At 37.0% G+C, this 17,494-nt stretch overlaps 4 protein-coding genes across 4 annotated transcripts; all 4 read right to left on the reverse strand.

Moving 5' to 3' along the window:
* Positions 1 to 461: 461 nt before the first annotated feature.
* Positions 462 to 959, reverse strand: LOC137739333 (F-box/LRR-repeat protein At3g48880-like). The gene has a single exon (XM_068478893.1). It carries the CDS (start codon positions 957 to 959, stop codon positions 462 to 464), a length of 498 nt encoding a protein of 165 aa, XP_068334994.1.
* A 1,033-nt stretch (positions 960 to 1,992) lies between these two features.
* LOC137739334 (cell division topological specificity factor homolog, chloroplastic-like) lies at positions 1,993 to 3,669 on the reverse strand. Its single transcript, XM_068478894.1, has 2 exons — positions 3,574 to 3,669; positions 1,993 to 2,595 (listed from the first exon to the last, which is right to left on the reverse strand). Exons 1-2 carry the CDS (start codon positions 3,667 to 3,669, stop codon positions 1,993 to 1,995), a joined length of 699 nt encoding a protein of 232 aa, XP_068334995.1.
* Positions 3,670 to 4,532: 863 nt separating this feature from the next.
* Positions 4,533 to 6,303, reverse strand: LOC137739335 (F-box/LRR-repeat protein At3g48880-like). The gene is made up of 2 exons (XM_068478895.1): positions 5,921 to 6,303; positions 4,533 to 5,040 (listed from the first exon to the last, which is right to left on the reverse strand). Exons 1-2 carry the CDS (start codon positions 6,301 to 6,303, stop codon positions 4,533 to 4,535), a joined length of 891 nt encoding a protein of 296 aa, XP_068334996.1.
* A 6,594-nt stretch (positions 6,304 to 12,897) lies between these two features.
* Positions 12,898 to 14,610, reverse strand: LOC137740978 (early nodulin-like protein 17). The gene is made up of 2 exons (XM_068480788.1): positions 14,406 to 14,610; positions 12,898 to 13,514 (listed from the first exon to the last, which is right to left on the reverse strand). Exons 1-2 carry the CDS (start codon positions 14,578 to 14,580, stop codon positions 13,183 to 13,185), a joined length of 507 nt encoding a protein of 168 aa, XP_068336889.1. The 5' UTR covers positions 14,581 to 14,610; the 3' UTR covers positions 12,898 to 13,182.
* Between the last annotated feature and the right edge of the window lie 2,884 nt (positions 14,611 to 17,494).

The following is a 17,494-nucleotide window of genomic DNA, read 5'->3' on the forward strand; positions in this document are numbered from 1 at the left end:
TCATCTTGTTTCCAAAGCCCTTCCTCATATTTATACCACTTGATAATCCCCATATCCACCCTAATCCTTTGGCACATGATGCAATGATCTAATTGCGTGCAGGTTATAAATCTTAGCAGCCGAGAAACCATGTTAAGAGTAAACGGATCAAGTTTGTCAAGAATTTTTTCGTAGTAACGAGGCGTAGGTACATCAATTACAAGGCAATGCGATATGTTGAGAACCTGCAGGTGGCGTAAGCCTCCCAATAGAACGAGTAAGGCCTCCTTTCTCATCTTCGTGCACTGGAGGCTTAAGACGCTGAGATTTGGAAGAGATGAAACTAGGGTTGAAGCGAATAGTCTAGTACACTCACCCTGAATGATCTTTAGTTCCCTGAAATTCTTGCAGTTTTTAGAAATCTCCTCCATGAGGTATTGAGGATCTTCTAGGGCAGGAATCGTGAGCGATTCAAAGTCTTTTCAGCAGCCGAGGGCCTTGCACATTCCGGTCTTGGTTATTCTGTTCCAATCTGGCAAAACCAATCGTCTCAGCTTAGGGCATCTTTCAGCTTCATAAATTAAGAGATGGTCGGGGACATATAAATTGCGATTAAACAATAAGCTCGTTATGTTTCCCATACTGAAACCCAATGAAACCTTCAAAACATGACTCAGTGCCAAATCAGACTTGCTTGTAACATAAACATAGGGTTTATATTGGCTTGGGATGAAATCTATTTTCATCCTTAACAAATCAAGTGTAGTAAAAACTCGAGAGGAGTAGTCAAGAATAACCGAACGCCATGTGCTACAAACGGCACTGCAACGAACATAAACAATGGCTGAAGTTAAATCTGAGATTCTGCCGAGACGCTTAAAAATCTCACTCAATATGTCAGGTTCCATGTCTCCCCATCTTCGAAAATCAACATCTTCCATTGCTGTTTCTCTTTTCCTTTTTCTGGCCACCACCTCCATTGTAATTTCATTGTTTCTTATGTTTAAGCAATCAGAGAGGCTTCGGGAGGTTGATCTCTTCTAATTATATACAAACTGAACTAAAAAACCCTAGTCCCACAAGGGCTAGGAAGGAAGTTACTTCGGTTCCCTTGTGTTATCAGGTTTCCCTTCTTTTATGAGGATTCCTTCTTACACAAGAATAGTTTCTTACTTTCTTAGGAATCGTATTCATTGGAACCTAAGTCCTAATGTATATTTTCTGAACATTATGATATCTCTTTTTGCCGAACTTTTTTTTACGTATTGGTCTGGTACTTTTAAATTGACCACTGTGATAAAAAAAATAAATAAATAAATAAAAAACAACAACAACAACAACTGTTAATCATGGTCCAATCGAATTTCTCTCATTTTTCTGTCAAATATAAGGTTTAAGTGTCATTTCATTTTCATTGTCTCTATTTATTATTACTCTTTAATTATTTATTTTTACATTCAATTCAAGATGGCGAATTCGATATCAGATTAGTTTGCTCATTGTGTAGCTTAGCCGAACTGACTGGTCTCTCCTTTAGTGTAAAATATATCGTTGTATAAAAAAAAAAATATATATATATATATAAGATGCATGGCATGGAACTATCTCCAATTATCCTCCTTATTTTAGGTTTAACAATTGAATAATACTTGGCTATCTAGAAGGTGATTTGTAGTTCATACTTTGTGTTTATAATCAAAATCGTTAACATTATAAACTAATCTATAAAAATACTACAAAAAAATCCCCCTATTCTGTCTTTGCCTCTCTCCTCTATCAGTTGCATGCCCCCTTCTCTCTCTCGCCTCTATCTGTTGCTCCCAGTTAAAAATCGAAAAAGACAAAATCTTGGCCTATTACATATGTTTAGCTTCTTCTTTTTTTTTTTTTTTTTTTTTCAAGTAATTTTTGGAGAAAAAGATAATGATTTAAATTGGATGGTGAGAGACCCACTGCAAAATTTCAAACATTAATTTAAAGAAGTTGCTAATTTACTCAAACGAACAACTGACTTTATGGAGATTTGTTAGGGATGTGGAAATCAAACTTGAAATCAACAGGACCGGATTTTTCCCCTGTATCCATGTCTTCATCATTTGGTATGCCCTCAACATCATCCGCGTCTTGGTATTCGGGCTTCACACGCCGAACGGGGATTGTAACGGAGTACACGGTGCCTAGGTCCTGATCTTCCGAGACACTAAGCTGGACTTTATCCTGCGAGTCTATTTCCACAAAATCGGATAGAGCTCCGACAATGTTGCTCACAATCTTCTGTTTTGCCTCATCAGTTACTGTGCATCGATCAGAGAAGAGGATCATCTGCAACCGCTGCTTTGCAATCTTTGCATTGGAAGTCCTTCGGGTCGATGGTGAAGGGAGCAATATCTTCCATGCCAAATTCAAGCGCTCGAAAAAGCTCATGTTTATAGCATTGAGGAGAAAGCCTTCTGTTTCTTGGTTTATAGGTCCTGGAAGGAGTTCACTGTTTCCTTCAATTCCAAATGATTGGTCATAGTGACACTTTGAGTTTGAGCTATAGCAAACTAGATTTGAGAAAGACGTTTGATTCATCACAAGCGAACTGCCTCCGCCATTGAATCCGTTACATTTTACCTGCATACATATGAGAGAGCATCAGACCTGAAATATAGACAATTCCTTGAAGTTGAAGCCATATGACAGCAGTATGTGTCTGAGAGGATAGTTAGACAAATCTAATACAACATAATTCAGTAAAAACATGTGCAGGGAAACATCACATCCTTGCAGTTGAAGCCTTATGACAAATTTAGGTGTTTAAGAGGATTTTTGATCAATCTAATAGAACCGAAATCAGTAAAAACACCAGCGTGTTTGTACTGAAAGTCCAGTGGTTCAGATCTTGAAAGAGAAGTGCCTTGGACCTACCAGAGTGATCAAAAGATCCCCCTTTCAAGCAAGGAATTTGGTTAGCAAGGAAGACGAAGGGACAGAAAAAAGTTGAAGCATGTTGATCAACTTGGCTAACATCCTCCCGCTCTAGTATTACATATCAGAAATCAATTTATCATAAATCCAAACACCATTCTTGTATTTCTTCCTCTGCAATGAGCAGATATTTTCACTTTCACAACAAAACTAAACAAAAGAATCAGGCGCTATGCGTTACTCCCAAACCGCCCGGTTTAGGTATTCTTCAAATGAAATCTGAAAAACTAGTCAAATCCAAATTTCTAAAATTTACTTGACAGCAGGGAAAATTAGTGCAAAATCTCAGCACCTACATAATCAAAGCAATAAAAAATTTGTCCCACCATTCACCTTCCAGAAAAAAACACCTACATAGCTGCTGCTTTAATATTTCCATCCAATAATGTTTCTTTTCATATTAAATTTTCATAAATTGACATTAAAAGGATAAATAGACAGAACAACGACAAGTTAACACAGAACCACTAGCCATGGAAAATCAAATTGTAAACAAGACTTGGGAATTTCCAGCAATGTATGAGGCAACTGGAGATAAAATCTAGAAACCCAGTTGGATAAATGCATGAAATTTCAAATCTTTTGCAGAAAAAGAAGCAAAAATAAAAGGGGGAAAATGCAAACCTTGGAGGGTTGGAGAGAGATTCCCAGAGAGTGGTGGTGCTTAAAAGGGCAAGTTCCAAAAATTGCAGAGATTCCAAAATCACCAGAAAAAGCCATTTTTCTTTTACTATCTAAATATGTATGAATTCTCCGGAAATATATCAACTGGGTTTTTGGTTCTCTCAGAGCTTCAGCTGAAGTGTGGCGTTATGTACTTGGGTCGGTTTTAACGGTCTTAACGGAAGAAAGAGGGAAAGTAGCAGAGGGTATTAATGTAATTGTGTAACTAAACTGGGCCAAGAAAATTAGAAAACCTGTATTTGTGCGTTGGTCAAATATACGGAGCGTACAAAGAAGGGGAGGGGAAGTGATGACACGATGGGGTTTTGTTGTTTATGCGAGGAAATATAGTATTGTCTCGTATTGAAAAGTTGAGGCACTTTGCATTAAACAAAGTTTGGTTAATCCTGTTATTGTTAATTGGTTAAGATGAAACCTTAACATTCCTTAATTGAGACGGTGAAATTGTGTTAGTTGTGCTGGTACTCGTATATGGACAGTTTCAGAATAGGTGTGCATGGGACCATATGCTTAAATGGTGAGTCCTCAAATGATCGTAGATTTCAAATAAAAATCGAGGAAGTGAAAAATTAGAGTATTCTAATGAACAAACTATAAAGACTATTTTACTAAAAGGAAAAATAAAGAAACGAGAATGTTAAGACGGTTATAAATTGAGGACTACATTTTTACTAATCTTAATTTCTAATAAGCAAGATATACGACTCGAATCATAACCTAACAAGAAAACTCAAATAATTTAATAAACCTGAAAATACTATTATTTTCCAACAAATTAATGTTCAAAGAAACAATCCATCTCATTTAAATTGAAACCTCAACATTATATATCGAGCTGTCCAAAGAAATCGGTTCTATTTTCCCACAAAACTAATTATTATTAGTTTCATAGTAACTATTCATATATTAAAAGCAAGGGAGTCCACCTCATCTTCATGCCACCTGTCCTCCTTGTCCCTTTGGTAACAAACTCGGCAAACGATACAACGATCGGATTGCATGCATGTTATAAAACTCTGCAACCGAGAAGCCTTGTCAAGAATTATCCAATTAATTTTTATCCAGAAGCAATGTGAAATATTGAGAACTTGTAGCTGTTTTAGGTCATCCAATACAGTGTGTAAATCGCTACTCGTGAACTTTGTGCACCGGAGGCTTAAAACCTTCAGTTTCGGAAGATATGCAACTAGGGTTGAAGCAAAGCCATGATGACAAGTACCCATAAGTTTAAGTTCACTGAAGTTTTTACAGTTGCTGGAAATCTGCTCCAACAGGTACGGGAAATTTGTATTATCTGGAGATATTGTCAGCGACACGAGGTCTTTCCAGCAGCGAAAGGACTCGTATATTCCAGTGTCGCTTATTGCGAAGCAACTTGGAAGAACCAGTCGTTTTAACTTTAGGCATCTACATGAGATTGGTTCAGGAAAACAATTAGTCATCAAGACATTCACCTTGTCAATACACAGTTATAGAGTTTGTTCAAATTATCTTCTAAGTTTATAGACGATCTGCTAAAATAATCAGAAATCAAATTCTTATTGTTGAAATAATCAAAATTGAATATTGATGACATGTCAATCAAATATCAATGACATAACAATTTTTCATGTTATCTGTTTGTATTACTATTTAAGACCATTTTGGCCCAATTAAAAAATGTTAAGTGTTCCTTTTTATAAGTTCAAGAAAATTAAATAACATGTCCATATTTTACATGTGTTAAAATATCATTGAACAAAACCAAAAGGTGAATACACATTAGTGAGTACACAAAATTATCATTATCTTTGTATGGCATTAGTTGGTGTTTAGAATTGTTGAATTTGATAATTCATTATATTTATGTCGAGTGAAGAAATGAACGTCAACATGCATGTTTTGTCCAACTTGAGACTAGTTTAGCCGTACTCCATGATTACTAAACTTTTGAAGTTGGCATCCATTTCTTCTTCTAAACTTGAGTCATCTAATTCAATTCAATTAGAGATACTAAACGAGGTCTACATTTTTATCGTATATTTATATCTCCTATACTAGTAGGTTATGTGTTTTCCAAGGGTACATCAGATGAAGTTAGTTTGTACAAGACTCCTGGTTATACTTTCAACTGAAACGATAACAGATAAACAAGAGTATTATCACTAAACAAGTAGATGATAATTACAGCAACATTAGCTAATAATCCCATTTTTTTATAACCATTTGTACTCTTAATTAAAACCCTAAAATCCATCTACTGACGATAAAATTACAAATAATTAAAAAATGTGGCCAAATTACGCACCTTTTAGCAGCACAGGTAATGAAGGCATCGTCACCCAAGTAGGGACTGGAAACTAAGGTTGTCACGTTTCCTTGACTGAGACTCAATAAAGCCTTTGAAACACCACTCAGAACCGACGGAGAATCATAAACTGGCTCTATTTCCATGACTGAAAAATCAAGCGTACTCCAAAGCACAGAATTATTGCATATATAGGAACGCAGCGTATTAGAAATGGCGGCACAACGAACACGAACAAGTGCTTTCGTTAATTCGGAGCTGCCACTGGAAAAAATCTTGAACCATATGTCCGTAGGCAGGTCTTCCCATCTTCTCACGCTCATTTGGGAGTCATCATCCACTTTTTTTCGTTTTTCTGGTGGAAAGTCAGCGCCGACTTCCATAGCAGTTTTTTTATTTCTTTTTCCAAACAACTAGCCTTATCTTTTGTTGTGTTTTCTTTGAGCAGATATATTTTGTTGGCTTTAAGATGTCTTATACAGAGATACAAGGGAAAACCCTAGTTTTTTCTTTTGGTGCGTGAACTACGGAGGGCCGAAGCCCAACAACTAGAAGACACCATGCCTTGCCCCCACAAATGTTATCAAACCATGTGATATTATTCTTTAAAAAGGAATCAACGGGTGATTTCCTCACCTCAGTCCATCATTTTGCTAGCCGAGAAAAGCATTTCAACCTTCCTGGCTATCATCGTGTGATTCACCCTAGAAATCAAACTCAAGATGTGCCGAGTGAAATATGGGTTGGAATTCGTCCCCAAACCACTAAGGCACCTTGTGGTAGTTTATCAAACCATGTGATCTTATAAGCAAGAATGTGATCTTATTTTTGCTAGTAACAATTCCCTTTCTGTAAGAAATGTGTTCTTCAGTGAAATGTAATCTAAGTACGAACTGTTGGTGTGAGTTAACCATATAATTTAGGAATGTAATCCTTTAATTGATTCTTTGTATAACTGAGATTCTTATTTCCTATTATGTGAGATATTGTACAACTATATATTTACCTCCTAGAGAAAAGAATAATATATACAATTCAAACCCTAAACACTTTATCTTTATCTTGGCATCAGGGGCAGGTTCCGACCTGTCTCTTCCCAAAACCAACCCTAAAATCACTCAACACCGTACAATCCACAACCAAGGGTGCATTATGAACAAACCCTGGTTTTTGAAAAAATCTGGAACCCACAAACCTAACCCTTGTGGCTTTGGAAACAACAAAGCTGCAAACAAAATCAACCAACACAAATCAGTACATGCAATGGCTGAAGAAAAGAAAAGCGGTGAGATAATTCCCATACAAACCAAGTCTATACAAAGTAGGTCTACAAACACGATTTCAATGGCTGCTGTTGTTGAAGACTCGCGTGCAATGTATGCTGTTGTAGCAGGCCAAACAGGGCCCAAGACAGTTTTCTCAGTCCACGGTCCAGAGGGAAAAGCAGCTGTTGCACCGACAGAAGACACAGGTCCAATGCAATCTTTAATCGTACAGATTTCAATAAATTATGGTTATGACGATTCAAGTAAAATTGGTATTGCATTCACAGCATCCATTAAACGAGATTCCGGTTGGATAATTGATTCCGGAGCTACGGATCAAATGACGTATAATGAATTCCTGTTTCACCACTTAATCGTGCTATTCAAGGAGAGTGTTATCACAACAAACAGTGAAATTGCTCTAATTACAGGAGTGAGTTCCATCACACTTACTCCCTCTCTATCTTTGCATAACACTCTTCTTGTTTCTTCATTGTCGAATCATTTACTTTTTGTTGGTCAAGTAAGTTACAGAACAATTAGATTGTGTTGTACTCATGTTTCCCACTTTTTACCTATTACAGGATATCCAGACACGGGCGATCATTGGGTGTGGTACTAACAGGAGAAGGATATATTATGTGGATGATGTGGTACTGGGCCGAGTCAACCAAGTGAGCAGTGGTCACAATAACAAGATCAAACAAATTTGGTTATGGCATCGTCGACTAGGACATGCATCTTTCAGTTATTTAAGAAAATTACTTTCGTTTTTATTTAATGGTGTTTCATACTCGAATTTTCAGTGCACTGAGATTCTTGCAAAAAGTTATCGTACTTCTTACCATTTAAGCTTCAATAAAAGATTAATGTCTTTTGAGTTAATTCACTTTAATGTATGGGGTCCTCCACCAATAGCGAGGCGCTATGGTATTCGGTGGTTTGTTATTTTTGTAGATGATTGCACCAGAATGGCTTGGCTCTATACCATTAACCAAAAAAGTGACGTTGGGCAAATTTTCCAACAGTTTTATCGTATGATTGGAAATCAGTTTTCTCTTCCTATCAAAGTTCTTAGATCCGATAATGGTGGAGAATATCTTAATTCTAAATTATCACAATTTTTCGCGGAGCACGGCATACTTCATGAGACTACTTGTCCTCAAACTCCTCAACAAAATGGTGTGGTAGAACGTAAGAACAGACATATCTTGGAAACTAGATGTGCTCTTCCAATCAGGGCTCATGCTCCTCATGCTTGTTGGGCAGATGCAATTATATATTTCGTTTATCTCCTTAATCGAGTGCCTTCTCGAGTTCACAAGTTCCGAACTCCCATGGAAGTCTTGACGGATTATGTCACTCTACCATTTTCTCTCCAATTATCACCCAGCATATTTGGATGTGTGGCTTATGTGCATCTTCACAAGAATCAACGAAGTAAATTGGATCCGTGTGTTGTTCGTTGTGTATTTCTGGGATTTAATAGCCAACAAAAGGGATACCAATGTTACCATCCACCTACTAAGCATTTCTATGTCACCATGAACGTCACGTTTTCCGAAATCGAGATGTTTTTCATCACTAATCAAGCCCACTCTACTCTTCAGGGGGAGTTGAATAGTACAGACAAAGACTATAGTTGGTTTGATGTCCCACATGAACGGGACGTCCCAACAGTGCAAGTGAGATCGAGATTGAATATGTGGGTGTTGTGAGCAACCTACTTGACTGTGCCTTAAGGTACCGTTTGGTATGCAGACATGACAAAAAGGAACAGATGTTCCGTGTTATGTTTGGTAAGCACAAGACAGAATGGGATGGTTGTTCCGTTTTGCATTTGGTAAGTGCATGACGGAACAGAACCAAAATATTAAATGACTAACTTACCCATGTTTCGTCTGCAGTTTGGTACTACATTTATACATGGGACGGGACGGGACAATTTCATCGTTGGTTGAAATTCGTCTTTTGACCAAGATGTATGAATTCGAAAATTTGGATCTTATCTCCAAAATGCTTTAAAGGTATACTCAAATACTCAAATTCTCTGTTACATAGGTTTCTGCAGGTTTTTCTATGCTTCAAGTGCTTGTATTTATCCTGAATATAAGCAGCCTGGAAGCCAATGTAAGCCTGAAGGAGTCTAATGTTTGGCCTGCGGAGAAGAGCATATTTAAATACCTGTCCCATCTTTGGCCCATTGCTGGTGTAATTGAAGTATAATGATGCTCTAAGAGGGCTGGAAGAACACTTTCAATGTAATCAAATTGGCCTTTTCGTTTGCTACAATCTACATGGACAGGTTCTTTCGATGCAATCTCTGATAGCAGCTCTTTAACAACTTTGATGAATCCATTCAACTGTTGAATGAAGTAATCGACATCAAAAGCATCTGCAAAACCATTGAGGTGAAACCAAATCCACACTTCAAACTAGTCCCGAATCACATCGTAATTCTCATTTCTCAGATTTTAACAGCAACCCAACTCAGACACCATCAAAAACACCAAACCCCAGGAAAAAAAAAACATGGAAGACCTTTGAATCTATTTCTTTCCCATATATATACTATGAAAACTCTTCAAGATCTAAACTTTACTGCTACTTCTTTACCAATAATAAGTAGTTGCAGAAGAGCTAACGAACACATACATGGGTGAATTGAGAAAGAGAGGGGTTTTATAGAAAGGGGAAGTGGGGGCCGAAAAAGTGCCTAAAATTCGTTCCACATAATAGCGCGTTTTAGACAATTTGAAGCATCAAACGTGGGACGAATGCGTTTCGTCTCACTGCATTCCGTCTCACCCCATTTACCAAACGGTACCTAACAGAAAGTCGTGACACATCAGTCCAAACAACACCAATTCAAATTCAAAATTGTGACACATCATTCCATGGTACAACAATTCAAAGTCCAACAATTCAAGCCCATTAGTAGGCCACGACACAACAATTCAAAGCCCAATGGTAGGCCACGACATAATAGCTCCAAGCCCAGTATTGGGCCATCGTATAGCATTCCAAAACCCAGTGGATCTTGGCTGAGAAACCCCTGACTGAGAGACAGTTCATGGAGCAAGGAACAATGGGCCTGCATCATTTATTGATTCAATAGAAAGTAATTGGTCGGCAAGTGTTACTGAGATTGTGCAAACAGAAAATAACCCTCATTCTCCTCCAATAGTACACATTTATATCTCCACGGATATCCAAGATGTACGTTCTCATACTCTAAATATTATTGAAAATTCCTATATTTTACCTTCTAGGCAAAATCATGGGAAACCATCTAACAGGTTTTCTCCGGAAGAAAAAGTGAGATATGCAATTGCACATAATGTGTTCACTCATCGACTATCACCCAAGTACCAAGCCATGGTGAATCAAATGGTTGGGATTAAAATTCCATCGAAAGTGGAAGAGGCTTTGCAAGATTCCTGTTGGGTAGAAGCCATGAAAGTAGAAATGGAAGCCTTATGAAGGAACAAAACGTGGAATGTAATGTCACTACCACAAGGGAAGAGAATGGTGGGATGCAAATGGGTGTTCACCATAAAGCACATAGCGAATGGATCTATTGATAGATACAAGGCAAAATTGGTAGCTAAAGCATACACACATATATTTGGAGTTGACTACCAAGATACGTTTGCTCCAGTTGTAAAAATGAATACTATTTGAGTCCTTTTGTCTTTAGCTGCTAACCTGGATTGGCCTTTGAAATAGTTCGATGTGAAGAATGCTTTCTTACATAAAGATCTAGAAGATGAAGTATAAATGGATCTTTCACTAAGATATGAAACACCGAATGAAGCAAGAAAAGTATGTAGACTCCAAAAGGCTCTCTACGAACTCAAACAGTCACCCAGGGCATGGTTTGGAAGGTTCACTGAAGCAATGAAAAAGTATGGCTATAGACAAGGAAATACGGTCCACACCCTGTTTATCAAACGCATGGAAGGTAAAGTTACTTTGTTGATAATCTATGTGGATGAAATGGTAAATGTTGCAGGGGTATTTTTCATCATAATTTGAGATGAACGATCTATGAGGCTTGAAATACTTCTCAGGCATTGAAGTTGCTCGTTCTTGTGACGGTATTTACTTGTCTCAGCGGAAGTATATTCTTAATCTTCTCTCTGAAATTGGAATATTGGCCTGTAAACTAGCTGAAACTCCTATTGTGCAGAATCATCACCTGGTGATATGTCATAATCAAGTGCCTACCAATAAAGAAAGATATCAGAGATTGGTAGGATGGTTGATTTACCTATTGCTTACACGTCCAAATATTGTGTATACAGTCAGAGTTGTAAGTCAGTTTATGCACGCACCCAGTGAGGATCACATGGTAGCAATGATGCGTATACTAAGTTATCTAAAATGTGCACCGGGTAAAGGATTGATCTTCAAGAAGCATGGACATATGGAGGTGAAGAGGTATATTGATGTTGACTGGGCAGGAAACATTACTGATCGTCGTTCCATACCATGCTACTTTACATTCGTAGCAGGAAATCTGGTAACCTGGAGAAGCAAGAAGCAAAATGTAGCAACTAGATCCATTGCAGAGGCAGAGTACAAGAGGATGACACATAGAATTTGTGAATTGTTATGGCTCATGATTCTTCTCACTGAGATTGAGTTCAAGCCTCAGGGAGCTATGTTATTATACTGTGACAACCAAGCTGTGAGAGAAATAGCCAATAATCTTGTTCAGTATGGTCGTACAAAGCATGTGGAGGTAGATAGACATTTCATCAAAGAGAAGTTAGATGTCAAATTGATTGATATTCCACACGTGAGGTCTAAACAACAATTAGCAGATGTGTTAACTCATGCGGTTTCAACAAAGGTGTTTCACGACTCACTTGACAAATTGGGCTTAATTACGAGATATGTATGCACCAACTTGAGAGGGAGTGTTGGCGTGAGTCAACCATATAATTTAAGAATGTAATCCACTATTTGATTCCTTGCATAATTAGGATTCTTATTTCCTATTATATGGGATATTGTACAACTATATATTTACCTCCTAGAGAAAAGAATAATATACACAATTCAAACCCTAAAACACAGATCATTAGTAGTTGCTTAACGGTACTTGAATAAAGATTCATCATCGACTACTAGATTCCAGTAAGTTTCAATTCAAACCCTAGACACTTTTATCTTTATCTTGCATTAGCTAGATTAATCTAATTATTGGGAAGGAAAGGTATGTTTACAGGGATTGCGATTGAATTGAAGTTTGAAGTATTTTCGAACTGGTCTTACGACTGGTAGAACAAGTTCATCGCAATGGACGCAACAGAGACTTGGTTTTGAGGGTCATACATGCTCGTGTAACCTGGATTTAATGCAAGTTTTCTTCTTGTGCGTGGATCAGTTGATTCATGTCTCTCTCTCTTTTAGCATTTGGAAGTGACGATTGAATCATTAAGCTAATGCTAAGGTGTTTACCGATTGCATTTGTTCATCATCCCTCGAGTATTCAATCATGTGATCGAAATTTATTGTGAACGATGAGTTAGAATTGGGTTGACCTTCCACCGGTCTCAATTGTAGGAACGCTCAAAAGGACACACTTAAACAGTTGGATCCAGCTCCATGCTTGGAGGATCACGAAGTAAAATACAGTCAATTTCCACAAACTTCGGCAATCAAGGCATGTGAATACTCCAATAAATAAAGTATTCAAATTCATCCATTAAAATAACACTTAAAAATTTCCTCATTCAAAACACAATTGTCCAATTTCTACTCACCATCAAGGTGAAACTAAAACAACACCAACAAATCACAAACCCCAAAAACCAAAAGAAAATTAGATACAAGTAAAGCGAAAGGCAATCTCAATTTGCTTCACAAATCAATGGCTTAACTTACTTAGCTAGAAGAATAGTCTAATTTTGATTTGGATAATCCTCACTGTTTAGCGAATTTCGATAATCCCATCAATGCTAGCTCAAGTTTAAATATCATATGCGTTCACAGCCGAACTAAAGCGTCCCACATTGCCCCGATGGCGAAGACTGCGGGCAAAACAAACTGGGAAGCGGGTGTAAGGTCACTGCTCTTGCTCTTCACTGGGGCAGCCTCAGGGGGTGGAGGCATGTTTTCAACTTTAACAGCGAGCTTCATGCCACCATAGCAGTACCCCTTGCTAGTAATGAAGTAGTAGTCCCTTGTCACATTCAGCGGAACCACATCTCTTCCGGCTCCAGTGGTCCAGTTGTGTAGGGGATGTTCAGCATTGCACGAGACATAGTTTGTCTGGTTCACCTCTATAACATCCATTTGGTTCCTATCATAAACAAAAACTAGAGGAAAAAGAAAAACGGAATTACCAACTAGCTTAAAAGATATTGTTTTCTACTTATTTGATGTTTTCGTGTACTATAGGACGAATTTTTACTAAGGAATTAATTTCTGCACTCCTGTTCATTTTCGGATTTCCCTTTAGTTGACTAACCAAAAGATACATTAAAATATGAAAGTAAATTGTTGTACAACAATCATATAATAAGACAGTGGCTTTCTTAACAGAAAAAAGCCAAAAAGCCAAGAGCAAAACAACTAGAAAAAGTTGCAGACCTGAATCAGCCAGGATGATAGATACAAAATGCTAAAACATAACAGAATGCCTGTATACTGTGGACTTTGAAGATAATTACCAAAATTTAAATGCTTCTTCTTCCTTTTCCTGCATATTTTTTTCAGTAGGCAAATCTGAGTTTTAACATTTCAATACTTCAATAATTAACTAAGATTTAGCATAAGCTTTACACAGCAAGAAACAAAATTCAGAAAAAACTCCTTAATAAGTAATCTGATTATATTTAAACTGTTTATAACAAATTTAAACAATTAAAGTAACCACACATGCATTCTCATAACTTGAATAACCAAAGTTGTAATCTTTTCTTCTTTTTTTCCTGCATTTTTTCAGCGGGGAAAACTGAATTTAACTTGATCTTTACACATCAAGAAACAAACTTTTAAAAATAAGTCCTTTTATCATGAAACAAAAATGGAAAAGCAGATTTTAAGCACAACCATTAAGCCATTTTCACATCTAAAACACTCAGAAGCATCATCAACCAAGCAATAGAAACTTTGAGCTGTTAATTAACTAACAGAGAACAAAAAACATTGACAGACAAAACAAAAACTTAATGGATCTGAGAGAAGGGAAGGAAAAATGAGCTTACAGAGCCAGTCTCCATTGTAAAAGTGCTGATCCTGAGCCCAAATAGTATAGTTGACATTGCTGGTCCAACCCATTTTCCCTCCCACCATATATCTCGTAGCTGATGCTTCTGGAAGTTCCATCACCACCACCAAGCACAAAAGCACCACCACCGCCGCAGCTCGCTCTTTCTCCATTGCTCTCTCTCACTCTATCAGTCTCTCACAAGCATAGCAGTCGTTCTGGAAAGCTCTGTCTAAAAAACTACTCTGCTTTAAGCTTTTTGGGCTTTTAGTTTTTGTTGGGGTAGTTTGTTTGTACGAGGTTTCAGTTTCCAGATCTATAAGTACCGTGGGCTACTTATCCAGATAATTCGGGTCCAATAAACAATATTATATTTCTCATTCAACTTTTATGTTAAAAAATGTTAAAGCCGTGCCTGCTCATAATGGAAAAGAGAACCGGATCCACCCCTGAGCATGGGGATCGGATTCTGCTGAGCAGTTCATATGGATTTTTGAAATTTGATACAATAGTTGTAATTATTATAACTTTTAGAGGGATCTATTGTTTGTAACTGTTAAATCAAATTTCAAGGATCTAGATAAACTACTCAGCTGGCTCTGATCCCCATGCTCAGGAGGGGATCCGGTTCGATGGTAAAGGATCCTTGCTAGATCCTTTTTCTTTGGATCCTAGGGATCCAACAATTGTGTTCATTCATCGTACATCATGCGGCCTAGTTTTTGTTAGGTATTATTTATGTTTGAATTTTAAATTTTAAATGATTTCTAACCTCACGATGTACGATGAACGGACATGATTGTGAGATTCCTAGGAAAATGATCCAGCGAGGATCATTTTCCGTTCATAATTGCAAGAACCTAATTGTTATACATTAATTAAGATTGAGTGTTTAGTGATTAAAAATAATTAAATCAAGATCAAAGTTTTGGTTGATTACTGTGTTCAAACTAGGTTAATGGGACAATCTTCTCGTCTGAATGTGCAGTTGTGAGTAATCTTACGTTTAACGGCAGTTTGACTGCTTTTGAAGTTAATTAGGCAATCTTTAGGTTAAATCTTAAAGCAAAATGGTGAAATCCGGCTTAAAGTTACTTGTGAGTTATAGATTTCTTTAAAGAACCAAACAATGAGAAGTGAAATTAGATAAGGAATCAAGTGTGATTTTGAATCGCACAATCATGTTGTGTTATTAATTAATTTATTTTAAAATACGCGTGTTTGTAGTCCATGACATATCAATTACGTAGTACAACTCTATTGAAACACACAAATTACGACCGTCACGTGATCACATTGATCCAAAATACTAAAACATGACATAACTGAGGCATGTTTTCAACTTCAACGGCAAGCTTCATGCCACCGTGGCAGAACCCATTGCTACTGATGAAGTAGTAGTGCCTTGGCTCATTCAGTGGAACCAGATATCTTCCGGATCCGGTGGACCAGTTGTAAGGGAATTTTCAGCATTGCACGAGACATAGTTTGTCTGGTTCACCTCTAGAACATGCTTTTGGTTCCTATCATACACAAAAACTGGTGGAAAAAGAAAAACAGAATTAGCAGCTACTACTAGCATAAAATATATAGTTTTCTTGGTAGTAAATTAACATTTGGTACTTGTTTATTTGAAGTTTTTGTGTAGTGTTGGGCGAATTTTTACTAAGAAATTGATTTCTGCACATTCCTGTTCATTTTCGAGATTTCTGTTTTATCCACTACCTTTTAGAACTAACCAAAAAATACATTAAAATATGAAAGTAAAATGTTGTAAGACAAAGTAAATTGTTGTACGTCAAACATATAAGAAGACATTGGCTTTTCTACACAGCAAAAACCAAAAGACACATGCATTCTCATAACTTGAATAACCAAATTTTTTTTTTCCTACATTTTTCAGCAGAAAAAATTGATTTTTAACTTGAACTTTACGCATTAAAAAAAAAAAAAAAAAAAAAAGAAAAGAAAAGAAAAGGTACTTTTATTTCCTCAAACAAAAGGGGAAAAGCAGATTTTGAGCACAACCCATTAGGCCATTTTCACATCTCACACACTAGGAAGCATCATCAACCAAAATAATAAAAAATTTGAGCTGTGAATTAACCAAGGGAGAAAAAAAAAAAAACATTGATAGAAAAAGCAAAAATTTAATGGATCAGAGATAAGAAAGAAAGATGAGCTTACAGAGCCAGTCTCCATAGTAAAAATGCTTATCCTGAGCCCAAAGAGTATAGTTGACGTTGCTAGTCCAACCCATGTTCCCTCCCACTGTATATCTCGCAGCTGATGCTTCTGGAAGTTCCGTCACCACCACCACCATAGCTCTCTTTCTCCATTGCTCTCTCACTCTACAAGTCTCTCCCAAGCAGTTGCAGTTGCAGTTGCTCTGGACAGCTGTGTCTAAAAAGCACTTTGCTCTTGAGCTTTTTGAGCTACTTATCCAAAAAATTTGATTTACGGTACACTAAATAGTCCGTATTTAAATCATCCCTTAAACAAAATAATATTTCTACTAATGTTTAATGAGTAATGAATGACTTTTTTTTTTCTTTTGCTAATGTTAAGCTAGATGCATAAAGTCTACACATTTACACTCGATACTCCGTATTTAAACCATCCCTACAAAAGAATATTTCTACTAGTGTCTAATGTGTAACGAAAGACATCCTTTTCTTCTACTAATTTTAAGCTAGATGCATAAAGTCTACACGATTACACTCGATGCTCCGTATTTAAATCATCTCTAAAATAAAAGAATATTTCTACTAGTGTCTAATGTGTAATGAATGACATCTTTTTCTTCTACTAATGTTAAGTTAGATGAAAAATTTACACATTTACACTTGATGTCCCGTATTTATACCCCCTCCCAAAAACAGAAGAACATTTCTACTAATGGCTAATGTGTAATAAATGACATCTTTTTCTTCTGCTAAGGTTTGGCTAGGTGCATAAAGTTTGAGGACCAAGCAATCAAGGTATGAAAAGCAAACCAAATCAAAAGGGTTAATGGTCGTTTGGCACGTTGTAAACCATGTGCCGTTACAGCTAAAAGCACAATTGCACAAGACCCAAATCCAGTAC

Source organism: Pyrus communis, chromosome 7 (assembly GCF_963583255.1).
Source record: "Pyrus communis chromosome 7, drPyrComm1.1, whole genome shotgun sequence".
In the NCBI taxonomy this organism is placed as follows: Eukaryota; Viridiplantae; Streptophyta; class Magnoliopsida; order Rosales; family Rosaceae; genus Pyrus; species Pyrus communis.